Source organism: Leucopleurus acutus, assembly GCF_964270905.1.
Source record: "Leucopleurus acutus genome assembly, chromosome: 11".
In the NCBI taxonomy this organism is placed as follows: Eukaryota; Metazoa; Chordata; class Mammalia; order Artiodactyla; family Delphinidae; genus Leucopleurus; species Leucopleurus acutus.
In genome coordinates this window covers 41305765-41332337 of record NC_139152.1, presented here as the reverse complement: position 1 = coordinate 41332337, position 26573 = coordinate 41305765, and the positions used below count along the sequence as shown (strand labels likewise).

Genomic DNA, 26573 nt, shown 5'->3' with positions numbered 1-26573 from the left:
TGAGCTCACGTGCCACAACTACTGAAGCCTGTGCACCTAGAGTCCGTGCTCCGCAACAAAAGCCACCACAATGAGAAGTCCACACACTGCAATGAAGAGTAGCCCTGCTCGCCGCAACTAGAGAAAGCCCACACACAGCAACGAAGACCCAATGCAGCCAAAGATAAATTTTAAAAAACAAGGTTTTGTCATTTCTCCAAAGACGACATACAGATACCCAAGAGGTGCATGAAAAGCTGCTCAACATCACTAATTATTAGAGAAATCCAAATCAAAACTACAATGAGGTATCACCTCACACCAGTTAGAATGGGCATCATCAGAAAATCTACAAACAACAAATGCTGGAGAGAGTGTGCAGAAAAGGGAACCCTCTTGCACTGTTGGTGGTAATGTAAATTGATACAGCCACTATGGAGAACAGTATGAAGGTTCCTTAAAAAACTAAAAATAGAATCACCATATGACCCAACAATCCCACTACTGGGCATATACCCAGAGAAAACCATAATTCAAAAAGACACATGCACCCCAATTTACAATAGCCAGATCATGGAAGCAACCTAAATGCCCATCGACAGATGAATGAATAAAGAAGATGTGGCACATATATACAATGGAATATTACTCAGTCATAAAAAGGAACAAAAGTGGGTCATTTGTAGAGACGTGGATGGACCTAGACTGTCATACAGAGTGAAGTAAGTCAGAAAGAGAAAAACAAATATCGTATATTAACGCATATATGTGGAATCCAGAAAAATGGTACAGATGAACCAGTTTGCAAGGCAGAAATAGAGACAGATGTAGAGAGCAAACGTACAGACACCAAGAGGGGAGAGTGGGGGGTGGTGGGGATGGTGGTGTGATGAATTGGGAGATTGGGATTGACATGTATACACTAATATGTATAAAATAGATAACAAATAAGAACCTGCTGTATAAAAAAATAATAATAAAATAAAATTCAAAAAAAACAAACAAGGTCTTGTAAGAAAGTAATCTTAGCTAATCTCTTTGCCAAACCAGAATAAAAAGAATGAGAAAAATGTATATATGATGAAGTATATGCCTGACATACAGCAGTGGCAGTTTGTAAACTACATGCCACCCATCTCCATCTCAGTACTAGATCAGGTTTTTTTTAATTGTAGTTGATTTACAATGTGGTGTTATAGACCAGTTTTAATAATCTCAATTTCAAGTTCTTTAGCTACAGTTTCCAATCAATTTTATTTTTGTTAGATTGGTGATAAATAGAATAAATTTTATCCAGAATATTTTTAAACAATTGACTTCCATTTCAGATACTGAATTGCAATTGATGACTTAGTGCCAAATAATGGCTTCAGGAAAATTTTCTAACAAATTTGCAGCTATTCCAGACTTCCTTTCCACTATTGTACAAGCACCATTAGAACAAAATGCAATTAAGTTTGCTTTCAAATATTATCAAGGCCACAATCATTTAAAGTAGACAATAATGTATTAGAAATACACTCTGTTGTGGCTGACACAAGCAACAAATACAATTACCAATACAGAAATTGATTCAACTGTGCACTGCAGATAAATCACTAGGCTCTTTTCTTTAAACGTGTAGATGCCTGATCAATTATAGTACCTATTTGGCATTCTCTTCTATAATATTCTTAAATATCTTCATATAATTTCTTTTGCAATATGGTCTGCTGTTCTTGTTGCATGTAAACAATTGTCTGTGTCTATTCCATTCTCCTCTTTCAACTTTATTGCTGCCCTCACTATCAGATAAAGGCCTACTATGTTGTACTAAACTGTGAAGAGTATTAAAAACATCTATGATAGTATCAATATTTTTTTAATTTAGTTTATACACTAAATTGAGTCATTAGTTGATTCTTTTAACAAATCGTGAATTTTAGTAGTCTTTAGGAAAATCATATTCCTTAATTTTTTTTTTTTTCAGAAAGTGTGCCTAGTAGTTTTATTAGTACCATTTGGGGTTACTCCATATGCCCTCCATTCCTTGGACATATGAACATGCTTTTCTTCCCTCCCTCCCTAACGCTGAAATATCAAACAATCCTTATATATTAGTTTATATTCTTTTATTTCAAGCAATTTGTACTGCTCTGAAAACATAAACACTTGTCTTTTCATTCCAACAATCTGGAAGCACAAGGTTATCTACCTCCTTTGCTAACCATGATGGTGTTTCTTCAATGACTAGTTGTTCAACAACTTTGAAATTTTTTTCCATTAGCTTAGGTATCCTACAATTTTCACTCCTATCATTTTCTGTGTCTGTTTTAAACTTCATCAGATTTAAAAAACTTAATAAGTCACTCTGTTACTTTGGCATTTTAGGGATCTGAATCTGAAAAATAATTTTAAGTTAGTAAAATTCACAATACTACTTGGGCGTTAACAAAATTTTTAAAAATAATTTTAATATGATTTTAGAAATAGCATACATTTTATTTTTTAATTAAAATTTTTTTACTACATTGTAATTAGCTAAACCAATATTTTGTACCCTGCTTATAAATGTAGAGCTGGGTAAAAATAAGTCACAGATGGTATTCTTAGCTTTTGGTATTAATTTTTTTAATGCAAACTTCTAAGAATATGCTAATATTTGGTTTCATCTAAAAGATTTAGAAAGTGATATTTTGTTTCCATTATTTTAGAAATAATAGGTACGCATCTGTGTTTTTATATATATTATATACCTATGTCATATACATTAGTATATATAAAAATATGTATATATATAAATATGCATATATATGCCTGGTTTACATCTTTTTTTTTTTTTAACCTTTTGACCCTCTTCACCCATTTGTCCCCTATTCCCACCTCTGGCAACCATTAATCTGCTCTCTATATCTATGAACTTGTTTTTTCATTTTTTTTCCCTTAAAGATCCACATGTAAGAGAGATCATACAGTATTTGTCTTTTTCGGTATTATTTCACTTAGCATAATGCCCTCAAGTTCAATCCATCTTTTCACAAATGGTAAGATGTCATTCTTTCTCATGGGTGCGTAATATTCCATTGTATATATACACATTTTCTTTATCCATCCATCCATTGATAGACACCTAGGCTGTTTCTGTATCTTGGTTTTTGTAAATAATGCTGCAATAAACATGGGGGTGCATATGTCTTTTTGAGTGTTTTCATTTTCTTTGGATAAATACTCCAAAGTAGAATTGCGGTAATATACAGTAAGTCTATTTTTAATTTTTTGAGGAATCTTCATACTGTTTTCCACAGTGGCTGCACCAATTTACATTCCCACCAGCAGTGTACAAGGGTTCCCTTTTCCCACATCCTCACCAATACTTGTTATTTCTTGTCTTTTTGATAACAGACATTCTGACAGGTGTGAGCTTTTGATATCTCATTGTGGTTTTGATTTGCACTTCCCTGATGATTAACGCTGTTGAGCATCTTTTCATGTACCTGTTTACCTTCTGTATGTCTTCTATTGAAAAATGTCTATTCAAATCTTCTACCACTTTTTAATTGGATTTTTTCTTTGCTATTGAGTTGTATGAGTTGTATCTTTATAGACTTTGGATATTACCTCCTTATCAGATATGTATTATCTCCCGTTCAGTAGGTTGCCTTTTCATTTTGTTGATGGTCTCCTTTGCTGTGCAGAAGCTTTTTAGGATGATATAGTCCCACTTATTTATTTTTGCTTTTGGTGTCAGATTCAAAAAATCATCACCAGACCTATGTCAAGGAGCTTACTGCCTGTATTTTTCCTTCTAGTAGTTTTATGGTTTCAGGTTTTACATTCCAGTCTTTAATCCCTTTGAGTTAATTTTTGTTTATGGTGTAAGACAGCTTCCCCAACACCATTTACTGAAGAGACTATCCTTTCCCCATTACATATTCTTGGTAACTTTGTCATACGTTAACTGACCATATATGCATGGGTTTATTTCTGGGCTTTCTATTCTGTTCCACTGATCTATGCGTATGTTTTTAGGCCAATGCCATACTGTTTTAATTACAATAGCTTTATAATACAAAGTCAGGGAGTGTGATGCCTCCAGCTTTGTTCTTCTTTCTCAAGATTGCTTTGGCTATTCAGGTTTTTTGTTTGTTTTGTTTTGTTTTGTTTGATTCCATTCAAATTTTGGATTATTTCTATTCCTTTGAAAAATGCCATTGGGATTTTGATAAGAATTGCACTGATCTGTAGATTGCTTTGGGTTGTATGGACATTTTAACAATATTGATTCTTCCAATCCATGAGCATGGACTATCTTTCCATTTATCTGTGTCTTCTTCCATTTCTTTCATTAATGTCTTATAGTTTTCAATATACAGGTTTTTCACCTTCCTGATTAAATTTATTCCTAAGTATTTTATTCTTTTTGATGCAGTTGTAAATGGGATTGTTTTCTTCATTTCTCTTTCTGATAGTTCATTGCTACTGTATAGAAACACAACAGACTTCGTGTTTTAATGGAGTCTTTAGCATGAATTTTAAACAAAAATACTAACTGTGCTTTTCGGTGTTTACCTATACCTTCAGTGTGACTTGCTATTTCTTGAATATCTACTATCAGTTTTAATTTTTTTCCAACAATATCTCACAAAATCAGACTATGAATAAATTCTTGATTATGTTCTACAGTAAGACCCAACTGTAATAGTATAACGATGAATTCTAAAAAGTAAAAAATCTTGATTATGATTTGACTCAGCAAAAAAGATGCTCACATCATTGCCAAAGAAGTGTAGTTTGGACATGGATGCTGACTGATATTTTTGTTTAATTAAGTAGTAAGAAAAAAGCAAAACAGTGAACTTCACTGTTGGAACTTCATTCATATGTCAATGACGTAAGCAACTTCTTTACTGAACTGGATGACAGTTTTTGAATACTGGAACAATACTTTCTTAACCTTTTGTGCTACTCACAACGTCAAGGCCACAGATGTGATACACTGTTTAGTTCTGCATTATTAATATTTTCTCCACTAGCCTACTGCCTGTTTTTATAAATACAGCTTTATTAGAACATAGCCATGCCCACTTTTAATGTAAGAGTTGAGCAGTTGTGACAAAGACCATATGTACTAGAAGGCCTTAAATATTTACTAATTGGCTGTTTACAGAAAAAATTGCAAACACTTGGTCTAGAAAATCAACAAAACAATAAGCCAAGCCCTGATTTGTAGCATTTGCCAATTTCCATGGTGTAAATACTCCTATTGCAGCCAATTTCATGCTACATATGTGACAAACATACAAACATGAACAGAGTTGGACAGAAACACATACAGCATAATATAGTATTTCCATCCTACAGATACCATAGACAACCTTAAGAATAATTAGTAAAATGAAGTTTAAAAAAGTGACGTTTTGAGGGCTTCCCTGGTGGCGCAGTGGTTGAGAGTCCGCCTGCCGATGCAGGGGACATGGGTTCGTGCCCCGGTCCGGGAGGATCCCACATGCCCCGGAGCGGCTGGGCCCGTAAGCCATGGCCGCTGAGCCTGCGCTCCGCAACGGGAGAGGCCCGCGTACCGCAAAGAAAAAAAAAAAATCAAATTATATAAATTAACAAATATGTTAAAAACAGGTAATAAATACTCAAAATGTCACTTTTTTTTTTTTTTTTTTTTTTTGCGGTACGCGGGCCTCTCACTGCTGTGGCCTCTCCCGTTGCGGAGCGCAGGCTCAGCGGCCATGGCTTACGGGCCCAGCCGCTCCGGGGCATGTGGGATCCTCCCGGACCGGGACACGAACCCATGTCCCCTGCATCGGCAGGCGGACTCTCAACCACTGCGCCACCAGGGAAGCCCTATAATTTGATTTTAATAGTGGTTATGCTTAACAACTAGCTCATAAAATCCCCCCCCCCAATAGCAATCAGCCTTGCAAACTGGTAAAAGCCAACTGTGGCGTACTACTAGCTCTATTTTCAAGAGGCCAGGAGAACAAGGAGTAATTTGCCTGACAAGTGGCTGAGTCAAGATTCAAATCTAGGTGCAAATTTCTGACTCCGGTTCGGCTTCTTAATCTTCTTAGCAGAGAATAAGGGCCTTTATTGGCTTGTTTAAAAAAAAAAAGGGGGGGAGTGATATATACTAGGGGAACTCCACAGGTAATAGAATGCATTTTCTGCAGTACCATCCTATATATTTGCCACAAGTCTCTAACAAAACTGGCAGGCAGCACGGGAATATGAGTCTTGATGCTTGATACCTATTCAAAATACCTAGTCTGGGCTGGGTATCTGAAGGAATAAGAAAACAACTGATTGGTCTATCCATCATCTGCCGTTGGAAATTGATTAGAAATCTTCGTTAACTGCTTTAGGAAGTGCAAATACAGGTGTTTACTACCACGAGCCCCATATAGTGCTTATCGACCTACATGAATTCTGAAAAGCTTAAGAAAACTTGTGGTTTGAAACCTTACTACACGTGGGGCGCAGGCAAAGGAAAAGGAAAGGACATTCTCGAAGGGCCCTCATACAGCCACACGTACCTGGGGCAAAATGTGCGGGCAGGATGGCCAAGTGCTAGGCCTCCCAACGTACTCTAAACCTTTAGAGCACAGCTCTAAATGAAGGAATGATAAGGGCTAGAGCTTCTGGAGAACTTGGAGACCTGCCCTTGTACAACCCCTTCATTTACATGAAGAAACTCTGCTCTAGTGAGGTGAGGTGACTTGAACTTCAAGCGGTGGAGCCAGGATGAATTTATAGCTCTTTCCACTACACCCCACGGCCTCCTCTAGAACACCCTCCCTGCACAGAACTTACCCCAAAAGCACCAGGAACCTGGTTGGTGACTGGCCTACACGTGAACCTAGGACAAATCTCCTAATCGCTCTTGAGTCAAACTGTGGAAGCTCTGAGTCAGCAGGTTAAAGCCAAAGTACAGAAGCACAGAACTCTACGTTGTGCAAGTGCGTAGACCCCTCAAAGAACAAAGGGTGAGACACGGACCCTGGCAAAAGCAGCCACGCCCCTCACCACGCCGACGCCGCACCGCAGAGCAACGCGAGCAGCCGTGAGGAGGAGCACGCAGCCGGCGGCGCGCACGCTCTCCCCGAGGCCGCGCGGGAGACGGTCTGACGTGCGCGCCCCCGCGTCGGTGGGCGGGGTCTTGGGCGGGACTCTGAGCCGGACCGGGGCGGGGCCGCAGGGAGCTGTAGGTGTTGCAGCTGGGTCGCGACAGGTGCGCAAGGCAAAGCGCCAGGGACCCGTACCAGGGCTGGTAGCAGCGCAGAGAAAAGACCGCTGTTAGCCAGGTAAGGGCCTTCTTTCTCCACATCCTCCACAGTCGGAGAGTGCGCGGAGACCTCGAATTCCCTCCACACCCTCTTTCTCCCGGGACTTTTGGGGGTGGGGGGAACACAAGGAGCGTGAACCCCTCCCCCTCGAGAGAGGGAGTGGAGGAGCTGCTGATCCTTTGCTCTTTCCTCACTTCTGGGTACTGCGCTGGGGTTGGAGTAATTATGTAGAGCGGAGCTTTTGCTGCCTGAGGGCGGGAACTGATAGGATCCCCTCCTCCTCCCACTGGAACACTCCTTTCTAACTATATGTAACAATATATACTTTTTTGGTGTGGTGGAGGAAAGCGGCAGTTCATCAAAATTCAAAATAGTCTCCCAGGGAAATATTCTAATAATTCAACTGCTCTTTTGCATTCTCCATTTTTAGCCATTCCCTCCCTCTTCGATTTTTCTCCCCTTCCATTCAGCCTTTTGAGATATGTTGATAATATAGCAGTCCTTACAGCTGGATGTGTCACCCCAGAATCGCTATCGTGTACATATGGCACCTGTCAATACGTAGGTGTTAATATAAGGTAACTGTACACCCCTGGCTACACCTACTAAGCCTGAAGCAGTAGGTGCTAGGAGCTAACCATCTGGCACCCTTCCTTACCTCCTTACTGGTGCTTACAATCCTGGTGAGAGATATTTGAAATACTATTATCTTTCACCTAATTCCAGCTTTCAGAAGTCTGCCTAATCCAGATGGTTCTATTGACTTGACTTTTCAAGTTAGTCAAAGATAATTAGGGAGTTATCAGCCGTTAAGACAGTGACCCTTTAAAAGGGGAGAGGTCTTCTTTTGCATTAGGTGTTCTTTCTTTTGCTCTTGATTTAAGTGGTTAAATGGAATACTTTTCCTTTGCATAGTTATTAATACTATTCACAAATAAGTATTTTAGAAACCATGAAATAACACTTTCTTCTGAGGTCTGATGTAGGCACAAAAGAAGATGACCCTCAATGAGCATTTCCTAAGCTCCTGTGGAGTTATAGCCTGGAAGAAGGATGGTCATGTTTTAGGTAGACCTTCAAAAACGAGTGTGTACATATGTATTTCTTTGTTTTGCATTGATAGAACAACACATAACATGGTACTAGGTAATTACTTTAAGAACTCATTTCATTTTTTTGGACAAAACATTTATTGAGTGCCTCTTGTATTGTCAGTCCTGTGGATTCAAAGTTCTAAATGTTCTTACTCTAAAATAGCTTAAAATCAAATGGGTTAGGCAGGTCAATAGATACAATTTAGAGTATTAGTGAGGCCAGTGCTATACTAGAGATCAACCCAGAGTGCTGTAGGAGCACAGAGAATACAGTTTTTAAAAAATTCCCTCTTCTGCTTTTCCTTGAACACAAAACAAAATAAACAACAACAATAACAAAAACCTTTGAGCAATAGTGAGTGATTCTCTTCAGTCCATGTATTTGTGTCAGTCATATTCCTTACCTTATGTTCTGTCAACATTATGGCCTTTTGATAATGGGATTAGGACTTGTCATTAATTCTATGTAGTTCAGTAAATAGTTGGTGGAGCTATTTTCACAGTTCTGAATTGGGCCTAGAAGTGTTGTTATCATGTAGTCCCTGAACTCTAGAGCCTCTGGGAAGAGAATAGTGTATTGGCAACATTAGCAAAGCAGTGCCATTTTGTAAAACTTGGTCCATTGTGTAACTTTCTTTAGCTTGGTACATTCAAGTTTTGTTCCAGATTCTGGTTAAAGGTGGGCCAAATTTTAACCACCTAATAATTATAAGAAAAGAAAGCTTCAGAAGTGAAAACAATTCTATTAACAGCACATCTTGATGACAGAGGATACTTTTTCTTGCTAAGGTACCCTCAAAATGTCTTTTTCTTTCTTTCTTTCTCTTTCTTTTCTTTTCTTTTTTTTTGGAGCAGGGGACAGGGTGGAGGAGGAAAGGGTCAGAAATGTTTGAAGATTCTTTGCAGCATTTTAATGATCTGAAGTCTGTGGTAGTCTGCAGTGTTCTTCATAAACTGCAGGCATTTAGTAACTGCCTACAGTGTGCCAGTGTTCTAGTATATAGAGGATGAACATGCCACAGTCCCTTCTATATGATTATGTTTTTCATTTTTAAAATAGAGATTTAAAAAAAAATAGTTCTGATGAACCTAGGGGCAGGACAGGAATAATGACGCAGACGTAGAGAATGGACTTGAGGACACGGGGAGGGGGAAGGGTAAGCTGGGACGAAGTGAGAGAGTGGCATGGACATATACACACTACCAAATGTAAAACAGATAGCTAGTGGGAAGCAGCTGCATAGCACAGGGAGATCAGCTCAGTGCTTTGTGACCACCCAGAGGGGTGGGATGGGGAAGGTGGGAGAGAGGCACAAGAAGGAGTGGATATGGGGATATATGTGTACATATAGCTGATTCACTTTGTTATACAGCAGAAACTAACACAACATTGTAAAGCAGTTATACTCCAACAAAGATGTTAAAAAAAATAAAATAGAGATTTTGAGTTAATAATACAGATGATGGTTGTTTCATTTGGCAATGAGCCATGGTACTTGATGAACACATTTCTTACCTCCTTTGACATTGTTTCTCTCTGTTCACGCTCTAGGAAAGTGGTCCCACCAGGAATTTTTGGAAAGACAGTAGGTATTTGCATGTATTTTGTGTATCTACAATGATTTTGTTGTTTACTTATGTTTTCAAGTACAAATTTCAATTATTGTTCCTCTTAGGGTTTCAAATATCTGGATTTCCTCTGGTATTTTTCTTTCTTTTTTTTTAAATAAATTTATTTATTTATTTTATTTTTTTTGGCTGCATTGGGTCTTCGTTACTGCACACGGGCTTTCTCTAGTTGTGGCGAGCAGGGTCTACTCTTCATTGCGTTGCGCGGGCTTCTCATTGCGGTGGCTTCTCTTGTTATGGAGCACAGGCTCTAGGCGCACGGGCTTCAGTAGTTGTGGCTTGAGGCTCTAGAGCGCAGGTTCAGTAGTTGTGGCTCACGGGCTTAATTGTTCTGCAGCATGTGGGAATCTTCCCGGACTAGGGCTCGAACTTGTGTCCCCTGCATTGGCAGGTGGATTCTTAACCACTGCTCCACCAGGGAAGTCCCTCCTCTGGTATTTTTCAACATTTAGAGCTTCTGTATCAGAAAGGTTCATCAAAGACATATATACAACACAGACACAAAAGAATGTTGAGAGTGTGGGAGATCATTAGACATCTTTGCCATAAAAGGCCACCTAACCACAAATTGGGAGAATTTGTCATTATTTATGTTGACAGCAAAACTAGTTTTCAGGCATTCTAAATTCCATACACTCATAAGTAGGCGACTTTCACTGAGATTGGAATTGTACTCTTTCTGCAGATAGGAAAAAGTGTGCCTTGGTTCCTAAGTCAGGAATTTCCATAAGAAAAGACTTTTTTTTTTTTAAGGTTGGTATGGTCTTTCACTGTATGTTTTTTGATAGGAAGTTAAAGTACTTTATTTTGGATTGGGTACAGTAATCTCCAGGTGATGTTAAATTACTTAACAGACTCTTCAAGGTTCTTTAGTAACAAATGAGCGGTTGTAAGTTGAGTAGTTTCTACTTAATGGTTGTGGAATTGAGATTCTATGGTAAATGGTGCTCTTGGTAGGGCTATACTGATTTGTTTATTCTGTGGCTGGAGGGAAAGTCCTTGAGACTCAGTCAAGTTATTGTGCTAATGCAGACCTCTTTTCATAAACAGGACAAGGTTTGACCCAACAATAAATCCATTATTTAGCATGTCAGATGATTTCTTTATATTTGAAAATGTTTCTAGAAACTTCACATGTCCAGTCATAAGAAGTTAACATGGGGAATTCCTTGGCTCCACACTCTCACTGCCGAGGGCCCAGGTTCAATCCCTGTTCAGGGAACTAAGATCCCACAAGCCGTGCGGCATGGCCAAAAAAAAAAAAAAAAGTTAACATGATGCTATGAAATTTTACATTATTTTTATTTTTAAAGAATTTCTTTAATACTGCTCTGAAACTAAGAACTTGCATGTTTGGGGAAAAAAGATAACAGCTTTTTTGTACTTCTGGTAACAAGTGTGGAGCTGTGTTCTCCCGTATTTATCCTATAATGGAGCTCACTAAATGGAAACTTTACAATCCCTCAAACATGTTTTTTCTTGTACACCAAAGTATTGCCAATTTTTGTTTCATTACCCATAGATTAGTCATCCTGATATGCTTTTACTTGGTTTTAGATTTCCACAACCTTTTTCCCCCATAAACTGAAGCTTAAGCAAATAATTTAAGCACAGGACTTCTTTTCCTCACAGTCAATTTTATTGAACAGGTAATATTTGCTCAGATTTGATTTCCACCACCAGCACTAGAGGAAACTGATCTGTCCATGCGTAGTACCCAGTGATTTCCCTCTAATGGCCCTGTCACTGGCCTCCTCCTCGTCACTTGACAACATTTGACCAAGTGGACAACTTTTCTGTCAACTTTCATGTGGCTTTCTTGATGTGACTCTATCTGGTTCTCCATCTAACCATTTCCTTCCATGCTCCTTCACTAATTCACAGTCTTTTTGCCCCTTAAATGTGTGTGTTGGCCATGACCTGTCCAGCATCCTGTTCTCCTTATACTGTCTCCCCGAGCAATCTGATCTATTTCCATGACTTCAACTGATACCTGAATGAGTGATTTACAAATTAATCATCTTTAAAACCTCTTTTCATATTATATATATAATTCTGTTTTATTTTCACATATACAAACATCCATACATATTTTGAAAATAAGAATTATGTATGCTATTTACAGAAAACCTGGGAAAAAAATAAATTATGAAGGAGACAAAATAGTCCATAATCTGTTCTGCAGAGAAGTACTGTTTGGTGTATTTCCTTTCAGTCTTTTTTTTTTTTTCCTTTGATACACACAGACACACTCACATAAACACACAGGTAACTGGGTTCATTTTATTACAGTAGATAGAGTTTTGTATCTGCTTTTCCACTTTACATTATTCCATGATTTTCCATGGCATCAAAATTATTTGAAAACAATTTTAATGGATGTTTAATACCCTGTTGTATTGATGTGGCAAAATTTAACTATGTACTTGGATGTTTTGATTTTTACACCATTATTAATAAGGGAAAAAACTGAGAACAAATTTATGCATAAATCTTTGTACGAATCACTCATTATTTCCTTAGGTTAGATTCCCAGAAGTTTAATTACTGGGTCAAAGGGCATGAAAATTAAAAAGTACTGCTGTCAAATTGTGTTTTCATAAGGACTAGATCAATATTCTCACCTATGGTGATTGTGAGGGCCTCTTAGTGCATCCTTCGTTAACACTGAATCTTATTTTTTAATCTTTACTAATTTGATAAGCAAAAGTGATTTAATTTTTATTTCTCTAATTACTAGTGAGAGTGAATATTTTTCATACCTTCATTTCCATTTCTGTGAATTGTCTTTTGGTTAATCTGTTCCCATTTTTAAATGTCTTAATTTTTTTTTTTTTTTTTTTTTTTGCGGTACGCGGGCCTCTCACTGCTGTGGCCCCTCCCGCCGCGGAGCAGAGGCTCCGGACGCGCAGGCTCAGCGGCCATGGCTCATGGGCCCAGCCGCTCCGCGGCACGTGGGATCCTCCCGGACCGGGGCACGAACCCGTGTCCCCTGCATTGGCAGGCGGACGCCCAACCACTGCGCCACCAGGGAAGCCCAAATGTCTTAATATTTTAATTATGTTTTTTATTTGTTTGTTTGGAGTTCTTTCATTTATTTGGGGCTTTGGGGGAGGGAGTACAGGTTTTTATTAGGCCAAACTGAATGAGTGGAGTGATTAAAGCGGAAAGTGTATAGAAGTTGACATTATGGTGTTTTACGTGTCCATTATTTTGAGAATCCAGAGCTTGTGATGGATGGAGCAGCACCGCAAAATGGAAAGGGTGCTGGCTTAAGAGTCAGGATTCCCAACTTAGTGTTGGGAACCAACCACTTAGATGATCTTGGACAAGTCATTCATCTTCTCTGAGCTTCATCTGTAAAATGAGAGGGTTGGGCTATTGATCCCAAAATCCATACAACCTATGTATCGAAAGGATGACTTATGAACCACTGCTCACTAGACATTGTGAAATTATTTTCTGTCCCATCCCTAACCCGGCACACATTTTAAATAGATAGAGCCAAGGAAAGACTGGATGCAATAAAGGCAGTTTCCCTAGGGGTGTCAAGGCTTAGTGGAGCTTGGGGGCAATTTAATGTATTTGTACTCTCAAGACAATAGAAATTACAACAATCGGTAGTTTTAGGCACTCCCGTAGGTTGACACTTGGTTACCTGGTAAAGTACATCGAAAGAGCCCTGCTGATCTATACCACAAAGCCCGATCATCTCTAGTGCATATAAAGCAAGTCTCTTTATGACAAGATGTTTAAGCTACCAAGCCAAGTTATTTAATAACTTCCCCTATTCCATACAGAAACTATTCTTCGTGTTTTTTTCTTTGTGATTTGTATAAGCTCTTCGGTTTTTTGTTTGTTTGTCTTTAACTCTTAGTTCCGCAACCAGGGATTGAACCTGGCCCTGACAGTGAAAGCGCTGAGTCCTAACCACTGGACCACCAGGGAATTCCCATATAAGCTCTTCGTTTTAAGAATATTAATTCTTTGTTCTATGGTCAAATGTTTAGTTATTTTAATTTCGTACGTGGTATATTATTTCTTATCTATAAATCTTTTTCTTTGGGATTTTTCTGTTGCTTTTATGTTCAGAAGTCTTTTGCCATCCAGAGATGGGTTAAGTATTCACTTCAATTTCCTTCTAAATTTTATGGTTTTACTTTTTATATTCTTTAATTTGTCTTGAATTTACTTTGGAGTACCTAACCAGTATGTTTAGTGCCTTTGCATATCTTCTGAGCCCAGATCCATATTTCCAACACCTGGTAGACCATGTGGATGGTCCCTCTGCACCAGGTACCTGCGTCCACCTAATTTCCCTAGGGACAAGGATAGAAGTTGTGTTGAACACTTCCGTCCTTCTCTCCTCCCACATTTAATCACCAGCTTTGGTTGATACTATCCCAACAGTGATAATGGCTCTTCTAATTCAGCTCCCCCTTTTTTGTTAGAGTTCTTGAGCAATCCTTAGAGTTGGCTTCAGTTTTTCCCTTTCAGTCCAGACTTGTCATAAAAAAATAGAACACTGATTTTCAAAGTATGGTTTCCTGATTATCTGTCTCAGAATCACCTGGAGTGTTGGTTTAAAAAGGAGATTCATAGGTCCCACCTAGACTTAAAAATCAGTGTATCTGGAGGGATGGGGCATGGGAATCTGCAGTTTTAAGTACCTGAAGAGATTCTTTTACATACTTAAGGGGAACCAAAGCCCAAGTAAATCAAGTCTAAATTTCTCTGCATGCCATTCAAGACCCCAACTTCCACACCCTGACAGCCTATTTTTCCAGGCTTATCTCTCACATCACTACCCACCCACCTGGCACTGTAGCCATACAATGATTCACGGTTTCCTGGACCCACCCTGTCCTTTCCTGCCTCTGTGCCTTTGCTCATGCAGTTCCCACAGCCTCAGACTCCCCCCTTCCCCCCCCTGCCCCCCCCTTAAATCCTTTTTCCTTAAGAGCTCAAATTAAATGCTACTTTAAAAAAATGAAGCCTTTTCTAAAGTCTTCTATTTGAATCAGTGGCTCCCTCCCCAGCCTTCAGATGGCACTTTATTTTTACTTCATTTTTTACCTTAGTGCTGTCACTGTTTATGAATTATTGCTTCCTTAATAGATTGTAAACCTTCTAAGTGTGAGAACCTTGCCTTTCCTTTTCATTTTGTAACCATTATACATGTAATAAGCAATTAAATACTCATAGAATACATTAAATATATCTCATGTTGCAAACACTATTGTCTAACAATGTTTGACATCACATCACACTGAGAATAAAATTAAAATCTTCTACCATTCCTTGTAAATCCTATTTAAACTGGCTCTGTCATCATTTCATACTTCTCACTCCCTAGCCATATTATTCCTGCCTCAGGGCCTTTGCATTTGCTATTTCCTTTGCCAGGAAAACTCTCCCATCTCTTCTCTTCACCTGGCTGGCTGCCTGTCTCCTCCCCATCATTCAGGTTTCACCTCAAATGTCATTCACTCAAAGAGGCCTTCCCTGGCCAGTATCTAAAGTATCTGCCCCCTTTCCTACCACCACTCCAGTTACTCTCTTTGTATTTCCTTCACAGCACTAATCACAGTGTTTAATTGTCCAGCTTCCCCAGTGGAATGGAAGCTTCATGAGAGCAGAGACCTTGTCTGTCACTTTTAGAGTTATATCCTGAGCAAATAGAGCACTGCATGACACATGGTAAGTGCTCAAATATTTGTTGAATGAATGAATGAGCCTTGAAGAGAGACTTCTTTTAACAAGTCTTGTTTTGGTTTGCAATCCAAAGTTTTGTTGTGGTTTTTTTTTTTTTAATGGACAACAGCTTGAGATATTTCCATCAGGGTTCAAATCAGGTAGCAGTCTCTGAGGATTTCTGAAGGTAGCAGGACAAAGGTTTGGATACTGTGATAGGCAGGATTCAGTTCCACCTGAGTGCAGGTTTTCCAAGATGTTCCCAGGATCCAGGCCACTATTTTACTACCACTGTCAGCATCTACTTTCAGGGTTATTACTGCTGGCCAATACTAGTCTATTAGCTCTCATTACATTTTTAAAAGCAAGTATAGCAAAACTAGAACCAACTGACTAGAATTTTCAAGCAATCAGAAATTTTATTCTGCTTTCCTTCTCTAGGAGAAAAATAAGAAAGCTACCTAGAATCCTCAAGGAAAGATGAAATTATTTTCATTATACTTACTACATGCCCTGAAATAGGACAGTGTATTGATTAGAGAAGTTTTTAGCAACAGTCTTAATTAACCAAGGGGTTTCTTGTTAACATCTAGCCAAACCAGACAATGTTAAGTAATCAGTTCTAATTTTTTTCCAATTTATCCTCATTGGGTAGAATAATTTTTAATCCCACTAATTTTTTTCCTTGAAACTGGCTTGAAATTTTATTAAAAATTATAATAGTTTTATAGCAATTTATACTTTTCAAAGTAGTTATACTTTTATTTTCTCACTTAATCCTCATAACCATCCCTTGTGAATTATTATCTGTTTTTGAGATAAAGAAACTGAAACCTACCCAAAGAAGCTGATTGACTTTCCCATGGAGAATAAAAGACCACTACTCAATAAATGCCTCTCAATGGCTTTTTAAAAACAGCACCATAATTTGATGTAATTTTAGAAGGTAAACATTAAAATGTAATTAAATCATTAACATTAATATGTTTGTAACCAGTCCTTAAGAAATATGATGCATAGCATTGGTTCACATAAGTAGCAAAATTGTATCACTTCTGTGACTGTGTGATTTGGTAATTCTTTATGTGACCAGCCTCGGCTATGCTTGTCCTTGATTAAAGCATTGTTCTGGGTTAGCTTCTCAGATTTTTACAGAAAGGAAAGATTAGAGAACTTGCCTAGAGAAGAGTCACTTTTCAGTAAACCTGTTTTAATTCTCCTACTTGAAGGGATTGGTTAAATTGATCTGAACTGGCTTTTAAGATTGAGCAAGTCCTGAAAAAAATACATCATCTAAAATTTCAGATAAGAAGAATGGAAGCCAGGCCCTTCCTGGAAATGGCCAGGAGTGAAACTAAGAAGCCCTGTATTTGGAGAAAACTTGATTAATTATTAAGGACAAAGGACTGGTATAAGGAGGTTATATCTTTAACAGATGCAGCCTTCTTAAATAAGTGTATATATTTCTTCTGCTTTGACATTGCAAAGAAGACTCTTTAATTAGCCACTTTGTCTTAATTAGCATGTAATTTTCAAGACCTGGGAGTATGTAGTTCATAGGCAGACACTCAGTTATGCAGGTGGGTCTTTGTCAAGATATGTGGGAACTGAGAACTTGGATAATACTGTTTTTCATTCATATAACAGATATTTATTGAGCTCCTGCACTGTACCAGGAAGTGATATTTGATGCATCTGATGTTCAAGTATGAAATGGTACAAAGGTTAAAGAAGAAACAGGAATTCAGAGTAAATCCATGTTTTGTGTAATGGCCTCAGTCAACTCTAAATTTCTATATTCTTTTTCCAGTTAACTATACTTTTCTCTAATTTTCACTTTAAATTTGAAGTTATTGACATCATTATCTGTGGGGGCTTTGTTTTGTTTTGGGTTTTTTTTTTTGTTTGGGTTTTTTTTTACTTACTTGGAGAGATTTTCCTTGCTATGTGTGAAAAAATACTGGGAAAAAAACCTCACTGCATTGGACTATGTTTGTCCTTACAGTGAGTTAATTATCAACTGGGGGGAAGGGGGAAGAAGAACCTAGTGAATAAGTAACAAATTAGATTTGAGAGAAGAGATAGAATTAAAATTGGATTAGATCTGGTAATTCCTTAATTTAAAGGAAAAAAAAAGATCAGAAAGGTTCTTGGTCGGTTCTTCATTACCTAAAAATTTTAGACTGAAGTCAGTTTGTAAAGGCCATAATTAGGGGTTACTCTTTAAACTGTCTAAATAAGCTTTGTGAAGATTACCACAATTATGTAAAAAGCTAATGTGGGTTTCAAAAGTACAAGAAGATAAGATATTCAAATGAATGAATAAAGTAATAGAAGCATGTAAGAAAATGATAATTATATCATCTTCAACTTAGAGTTTTTACAGAGGTGTTGAGAACACCTAAAATTTGGCCCTTTCAAGGTATAATTTGACAGAGGTTTAAACTTTTTGGTGCAGAGAAATGGCGTCAGGGTTTTGAGCAGCTGTAGTTTTTCTGGTTGTAACTACCAGTTTCTCGGAGACAACATCAGAGATGCTCTTTTTTTTAAATTGCTGATTTAACAAAAATAAGTAGACCATGAAGTACAGTGTGCATTGGAACTACATTTCTGGTTTATCCTTTGTGCTTGAGATCATTGTTTCCACCCCAGCCTTCTAAAAAATGAGTAAGAGCTAGGATTTATTTAACCTCTCTGGGCCTCAGTTTCTTCATCTGTAAAGTGGGACAATACTATTCTGAATGTGTTACTATGAGGATTAATAAATTTACATTTGCAAAACAATTAAAACAATATCTAGTACATGGTAAATGTTCAGTGAATGTTAGCTATTGTTATTACCACCACTACTGTCAATATTTATTAAGCACTTATTTTAGCACTAAGCTAAAGGAACATCTTAGAGATGATGAAACTAAGGCTTAGAGTGATTTTCCTAATTTTACTTAATAGGTAAGTGGTTGGGAATTCCTGGCAGTCCAGTGGTTAGGACTTGGTGCTTTCACTGCCAGTGGGCCCGGGTTCAATTCCTGGTTGGGGAACTAAGATCCCGCAAGCTGGGTGGTGTGGCCAAAAAATAAATAAATAGATAAGTGGTAGACTCAAGATGTGGACCTGAGCTGAAAGAAACTGGGGCAGAATTGACTTAGAGGTGGAACAGGCTGGGGTATGTGGCCCAGCCGTTTCCATTTCTAGTTTTGAGACACTTTGAGAGTGGCCCAGACCACCCCCAGATACAGGGAGGATGTGATTTTCAATAAATCATCAGAGCACGGACATTAGGGTCTGTCACACTTTTTCAAATCCTGGCTCTGCCACTTACTAGCTGTGTTACGTTGAGCAAGTTATTTAACCTTTCTGAGCCTCTTCCTCTGAAAGACGAGAATAGTATTTATTTCATGGGATCATTAAGGATTAAGTGAATAAGATCAAATGGAATGAATGTCTTTGCATATAACTGATCCCTGTGCTAAGGTGGCTCAAACTTTTACCTGATTCTGACACAGTCATCTAGGTGGTGGGTGATTAGGGTCTATGTTCGCCTCCCTGCTCTGGCCTGATGACCCCGGGATCAAGCCAAAACTGCACTCCCAAAGCTGTTTTTACATTGGAATCATAGGGGACCCTTTTCAGAAAAATTAGACGTGTTTGGACTCCACACGAGAGATTCAGATTCCAGAGATGATCTTGATATTCAGAGCACCCTTCCCCTCACACGACTAAGAAGCCTTAGACTGGCTAGTTGAGGGCAGCAGCTGAAGCATAACCACAGAGTGATCTTAATGCCTGGATTGTCACATAGTGTCAGTCAGACTTCTCACAGGGTTGTGCTGTGCTGGGAATATTGATGAGCAATCAAGGGGTGGGTACCCTACAGAAGAGAACTCTACAGAAACGAAGGTCTCATCTGTATAGTGAAGCAACATTTCTATTTGGAAAGAATATTAATGAGATCTGGATAGGAATCAGACACCAGGAAAGACAGCTGCTGTGAGAGGCAATTTGAATTGTACAAGGAGTTACACATGATATTCAGAAGGTCCTTGTGCAAATTTAAAAAGTAATTAAGTTGTAGAGATAATAAACAATTTATAAATGACCTTTTAAAAATAAATGTAGTTTCAAAAAGTAAGTGTATTAAGTGGCCAATATACATTTTAAAATATGCTCAACCTTCCTTATGATTAAAAGAATAAAAACTAAAACAATAATGTACCGTTTTTCACATATCTAGCAGACCGGAAAAAGTAAAAGTGATTAATAATACTCAGTATGGGACTTCTCTGGTGGTCCACTGGTTAAGACTTTGCCTTCCAGTGCAGGGGGTGGGCGTTCAATCCCTGGTGGAGGAGCCAAGATCCCACATGCCTCGTGGCTGAAAAGCCAAAACATAAAACAGAAACAATATTGTAACAAATTCAATAAAGACTTTAAAAAAATGGTACACATAAAAAAAAATCTTAAAAAAAATAATGCTCAACATTGACAAGGATGTAGAGAATAAGCTTTCTCATATAGCTAATAGTTCAAATATACATTGATGCAAAATTATATATAAATTGATGTAACTTTTTTTGAGGAACATTTGGAAATGTCTATTAAAAATTTTAATACATAAGTCTTTTGAACCTATGAAATGCTGTTTTAGGAAGTTACACCTTAGATGCACACCTGAAAGTAGGCAATAGTAGAAGCATGTTCACTGCAGACTTGTTCTTAAAAATGAAGAACCTAAAACCACATAAATGTTCATTGACACGGGCTTCATTCAATAAGTCATAAACTATTGCAGAACGAAATAGTATGTGGTACTGTAAGGTTGAGGTAGATCTGATCTGTACATCTTAATGTGGGAAGCTGTCCAAGAAGAAATAATTACTGAATAGCACATCAACATAAAACCATTACAATTTTTAAAAATGTGTATTCACGTGTGACATGTGTTAACTTCTCTGTGCCTCAGTTTTCTCATTGGTAAGATAGACATAGTGATAATAGCTTCCTCATGAGCTGTTGTGAAGATAAAATGAGATAATGTATACTGAATGCTTAGAACGGTGACTGACACATAGTACTATATGTTTGCTGTTATTAACATGTATAGGCAATATCAGAAAATCTTTACTCCAAACTGTGACAGAGGTTACCTTTGGGAAGTAGAATTGGCTTGGGAGAAGGGGTGGACAAGAGCAGGTAGAGGCTTCTGTTTTGTATATCGTATATTTCCACCTAATTGATTATGATGAGCAGGCTCATCCTTTGACCAGTCACTCTGACCAAGGAAGCTAGACAGTGAAGAAAATGGCAGCTTGAAGTGTTTGTTGAGACCAGCGGAGGAGACGTTCCCCAGAAGGAAGGAGGAAGGTGAAGGAGGGTGACGGTGTGGGGAAATGGGAGGGACGCTGATGGATTACACCTTGGCTGCTGGAACTATTTTTGAAAACTACTGACCTAATTAAAGAAAAAAAATTTGATTGCACATTCCAACACTTATATATGGACTTATCCTTTTTGCAGTTTAGTTACGTTTATACTAAAAAAGTGAATAGTGTTTAATTTGATTTTTAAAAAAATTTTATTTATTTATTTTTATTTTTGGCTGCGTTGGCTCTTCGTTGCTGCGTGTGGGCTTTCTCTAGTTGCAGTGAGAGAGGGCTACTCTTCGTCTCAGTGCGTGGGCTTCTCATTGTGGTGGCTTCTCTTGTTGCGGAGCATGGGCTGTAGGCACTCGGGCTCAGTAGTTGTGGCTCACGTGCTCTAGAGCACAGGCTCAGTAGTTGTGGCGCACAGGCTTAGTTGCTCCGCGGCATGTGGGATCTTCCCAGACCAGGGCTCGAACCCCTGTCCCCTGCATTGGCAGGCGGATTCTTAACCACTGCCCCACCAGGGAAGCCCCTAATTTGACTTTTTTAACTTTTTATTTTATATTGGAGTATAGTTGATTAACAGTGTTGTGTTAGTTTCAGGTGTACAGCAAAGTGATTCAGTTATACATATACATATATCTGTTCTTTTTCAAATTCTTTTCCCATTTAGGTTGTTAAATAAAATCTGATATGTATTTTACGCTTACGGAACATCTCAATACAAACTAGTCACATTTCAAGTGCTCAATAGACTTTCTTTTTTTTGGCCACGCCGTGAGGCTTGTGGGATCTTAGTTCCCCGACCAGGGATGGAACCCATGCCCGTTGCAGTGCAAGCACGGAGTCCTAACCACTGGACCGCCAGGGGTTTCCCCTAATTTGACCTCTGAATAGAAACTACAAAAAATAATTGCTCAAAGTGCCCAAAACAAACATTTGAGAAGAGATGGATAGCTTTTCTAATAATTATGTAATTAAAATTTCAATGTTTTGAAGAGACCACTAATTTCTTTCCATTATACAATATTATAAAGAGAGTAATTTTTGCACTAAAAAAAAGTCAAACAGCTGAAGCAAAAATTACATTTATGGGGCTTCCCTGGTGGCGCAGTGGTTGAGAGTCCGCCTGCCGATGCGGGGGACGCGGGTTCGTGCCCTGGCCGGGGAGGATCCCACATGCCGCGGAGTGGCTGGGCCCGTGAGCCATGGCCGCTGGGCCTGCGTGTCCGGAGCCTGTGCTCTGCAATGGGAGAGGCCACAACAGTGAGAGGCCCGCATAATGCAAAAAAAAAAAAAAAAAATTACATTTATGAATTATTTTTTATCAGAGTCTAATGACATAGGCCTTGTTAAGACAATGTGACAAGTAAACTAAGCCCAAATGTGTATCCTGTTAATGAAGCCTCTGGAATAATGTTTATTGAATGTGTCTTAGACACGGAGGCATACGGAGACTGACAAGATCGGGCTGTGACCTCAAGCTATGTGCTAGGCATGGTATACATTTATTATCTCCTTTTATGTTTAGAACAACCCTGTAGGGTAGGTTATCATCCTCATTTTACGTAGAAGAAGAGGGTAGTACAAAGAGGTCACCATGCATCTGGTTAGCACTGGAATCAGAATTGGAGTCAGTTGGTGTTTCCATGATAACTTACTGCCCTGCCTCCAGATAACCATTGTGGGAGGATGGGTGAAGTGAGCCCTGTATGGGGGTACACTGAGAATTCTCAGGGACCTCAGTGATATCTGTCATCTAGTCTAGTGACTTTCAAACTATAATTTTTTAAAATAACAGTTTTATTGAAACATAATTCATGTAACATACAATTTACCTATTTAAAGTGTAAAATTCAATGGTTTGTGGTATATTAACAGAGTTGTGCAGCTATCACCACAATCCATTTTACAACATTTTCATCACTTCCTGGAAAAACCCCATGACCATTAGCAGTCAGCCCTTCTCCCCCACCCCCAAGTGGTAGGCCATCACTACTCTACTTTCTGTTTCTGTAGATCTGCCTCTTCTAGACATCTTCTATAAATGGAATCATACAATATGTACTCTATTGTGACTGGTTTCTTTCACTTGGTATAATTTGTTCAAGGTTCATCCATGTTGTAGCATGTGTCAGTACTTTTCATGGCTGAATAATATACCTTCATATGGATAAACCACATTTTGTTTATCTGTTCATCAGTTGATGAACAATGGGAATGTTTCCACTTGCAGAAACATTCGTGGACAAGTTTATATGTGGATATGTGTTTTCATTTCTCTTGGAGATACACACACACACATACATACATACATACCTACCTAAGATTGGAATTGTGGAATTGCTAGGTCATATGATAATTATATATTTAACCTTTTGAGGAACTGCCAACTCTTTCCCAAAGCAACTGCACCATCTTAGATCCCCATCAGCAGTGTATGAGGGGTTCAGTTTGTCTACATCCTCGCCGACACTTGTCAAACTATAATTTTTTTATAACCACGTGCCACAGTGAGAACTATTTTACATTCTTACCCAGTTTATACACATACAAACTGAAACAAAAGCTGTATAAAAGAATATTTATCTCTACTATGTGTGATGCACTTTGTTTATGTTAATGAAAAATGGAATGAAACATTTTCTGTTTCATTCCATTTTTCATTAACATAAACAAACAAGCATGCTGGTTCTGACCCACTAAAATTGATTTCATGACTCATTAATTGTGACCCGCGGTGAGAAAAACTAGGCTATTTTAACCCCTTCATTTTACACAAGAGGAAATTGAGGCCTTGAGAGATGACTTGTTAAGCAGATGATAGTGTTAATTAGTGGCAGATTAAATAAAGATTAGAGCTCAAGCCTGTTGGCTTCTTGCTTTAACTTTAACATCTCAATAAACTTTAGTTACCCTCATATTCAGTAGATAATAAATTGGAATTTCTATTCAGATACCGTATTTTTAACCATGTATATTTTTCTCAAGCAACGTTTTAAATTCAGCAACAAACCAATCTAGAGAAAAAAGAGTAAAAAGAATTCAACTTTGGGAAGTCCACAGTGGTCCAGTGATTAGGACTGAGTGCTTTCACTGTGGTGGGCCTGGGTTTGATCCCTGGTCAGGGAACTAAGATCCCACAAGCCTCGAGGCATGGCAAATAAATAAATAAATAAGCCGTTAAAAAAAAATCTTCAGAAAAAAAAAAGAACTCAATTTTATTATCATGAGTTATTGGTCTGCACTATTTATTTATTTATTTATTTATTTATTTATTTATTTATTTATTTATTTAGGCTGTGCCAGTTCCCAGTTGTAGCACGTGGGATCTTAGTTGCGGCATGAGAACTCTTAGTTGCGGCATGCACGTGGGATCTAGTTCCATGACCAAGGATGGAACCCGGGCTCCCTGCATTGGGAGCACGGAGTCTTACCCACTGGACCACCAGGGGAGTCCCTGCACAGTAATTTTGTGCCATCTGGGCAGGGAAGTTCTAGATGAACCTAGATGATGGGCAACAAATTTATCAGTTCAGTGACCCAGGTTCATTTTGTCCAAACCTCAGTTAACCTTTGAAGGGCAGCCATTTTTTTTACACTGCCAAATTTGAATGACAATGCAAAATTTGAAATGAACAATATAAAAACATCTCATGCTGCTGTTTTTCCATTTTTCTTGGAATACGTATAGATCTTAGACCTTTTTATTTCAGTGCTTTCCAGCATATGATGGGGAGAGACTTCCAACACTAGAATCACTTCAAGGTTCTTGTTAAGATGTGGTCTTCCTGGACCCTACTCCAGACCTAATGAATCAGAATCGTGGCATGGGACCTGGAAATCTGTATTTTAAACAAGCTTCCTGGGTGCTTCTTATGAACACTTGAGTGACCTACTGAATTAAGTCTCCCCCCTCTTTGTTTCTCATCTTAGCTCTCTTTTAGTTTCTAGAATTACTATTTAGCTTTATTACCTGAAGAGCCAGTTATTTGTAAGAAATAGCATTTGTAAGAAAATACCTGAAATATTCCAACAGAGGGAGTGAACTAAAACAATCTGTATAGATAAGGTTACGTTTTATTATGACTGAGTTTAATGCTAGAGACCCTTTCTTCGGTGGCTATATCCTCTGGTTTCCCATTATTTGGAATGATTTATCTCAGAATAAACAGACATAACCCACTGTTCTGTTTCACTTTCTTTCCCCCCCAAAGTACTAGTTTATAAAAATAGGTGAATCCAACAAAGGATTTCAGATACCTGGTAAACCTCCCTTCATTTAACAAATACTTGAGTACCCACCCATGTGCCAGGCACTGTTCTGAGAGTTAAAATACAATGTGATCCAAAAAATACAGTGTGATCAATGTTGGGGTAGGTCTAATCCTTTGGAAACTTAAGAGGAACCTCTTAGCCCAGTCTTCGGGGTTAGGGAAAGCATCTGGAGGAAAGTGTCATCTAAGCTGGGACCTATATCATAAGGCCAGGGAGGGTCTGAAGTATTTTCAGACAGAGGGAGCAACATGTACGGAGGAAGGCCCAGGCTCTTAGCCCCTATGCCATTCTCTCTTCACTATGTGTCACATGTTAGGCATTTTTGATGAGCTAAGGTTAATGATGGTATACTCTTCAGAGAGTTGAATCAAGTGCCTGTGGTCAACACAATTAGAAAGAGGCAGAGTGAGACCCTGGAAGTCCTCTTTTTGACTTCAGACCTTGTACACATTTTGTTACTGTTATACTGTCTTTCATGCTATGTTATTTATTTTATATAAGCAAAAATTCATATGCCAGCTCATCTTTGGAGAAAAATTATCTGTGGTTAAGTAAACTTAATTTGAAGGGTAATGGTAAGAGGTATTAGGGTATTATGCTGTGTATTTATGTGACACATGAAGCTATCCATCATACAGTGGAAAGTCAGGAAGGTTAGGGCTTATGATACAGCTTTGGGAATCATTTGGTGTAAGTGACCTTTGATGACTTCAGCATAGGTGAGCTTACCCAGAGAGAGGAGAGATACTGACCTTTGAGTAATGTCTAGGAACAGGGGTGGAGAGAGAGAGGGAGAGAGGATTCCATGAGAAAATTGTTAATGGTTTAAAAGATAGGAAAGGAAGCAGGAGAGTTCCATTTAAGAAAAAAGGAGAAATACAATTTCAAAAATGAGGGATTAATCAACAACTCAAATGTCAACAGAGAGTGATAAAAACTGAGACATGGTCCTTGGATTTGATAGTAAGAGGTCTTCAGGAGAATAATTTCAACAGGATGGTGGGAGTGGAAGCTACACCCAAGTGGGCAGAGGGATGAATAGAAGATGAGGAAGTGGAAACAATGAGGACCCGGAAACTAAGTTTCTAAAGATGGGAGCAAGGTGAGATGGTAGTTTGAGGGGGGAAAGGGCTTAAGAGAAAAAAGGATTATTTCCTTAATCCATATATACAAATTTCCACGCACACACACCCCAGAAATGTGAGCATGTTTTTAGGGCAAAGTCAGAGGTGGAGGTAAAGTTAGGGTCTGGGGAAGATAGA

At 38.4% G+C, this 26573-nt stretch overlaps 2 protein-coding genes across 3 annotated transcripts in view; both read left to right on the top strand.

The window, feature by feature from the left end:
* FAM186A (family with sequence similarity 186 member A) overlaps positions 1-7267 on the top strand; it is a gene marked incomplete at both ends in the record, with an annotated part of 118691 nt that extends 111424 nt beyond the window's left edge. Inside the window, 1 exon segment of the mRNA XM_082850435.1 lies at positions 6946-7267. Coding sequence (XP_082706561.1) covers positions 6946-7267 — 322 coding nt within the window.
* LIMA1 (LIM domain and actin binding 1) overlaps positions 7180-26573 on the top strand; it is an 83019-nt gene continuing 63625 nt past the window's right edge. For both annotated transcript variants that reach the window (XM_082850558.1, XM_082850556.1), the window contains exon 1: positions 7180-7271. The gene's annotated coding sequence lies outside the window, so the exon portion shown is untranslated. The remainder of the gene's footprint in view (positions 7272-26573) is intronic.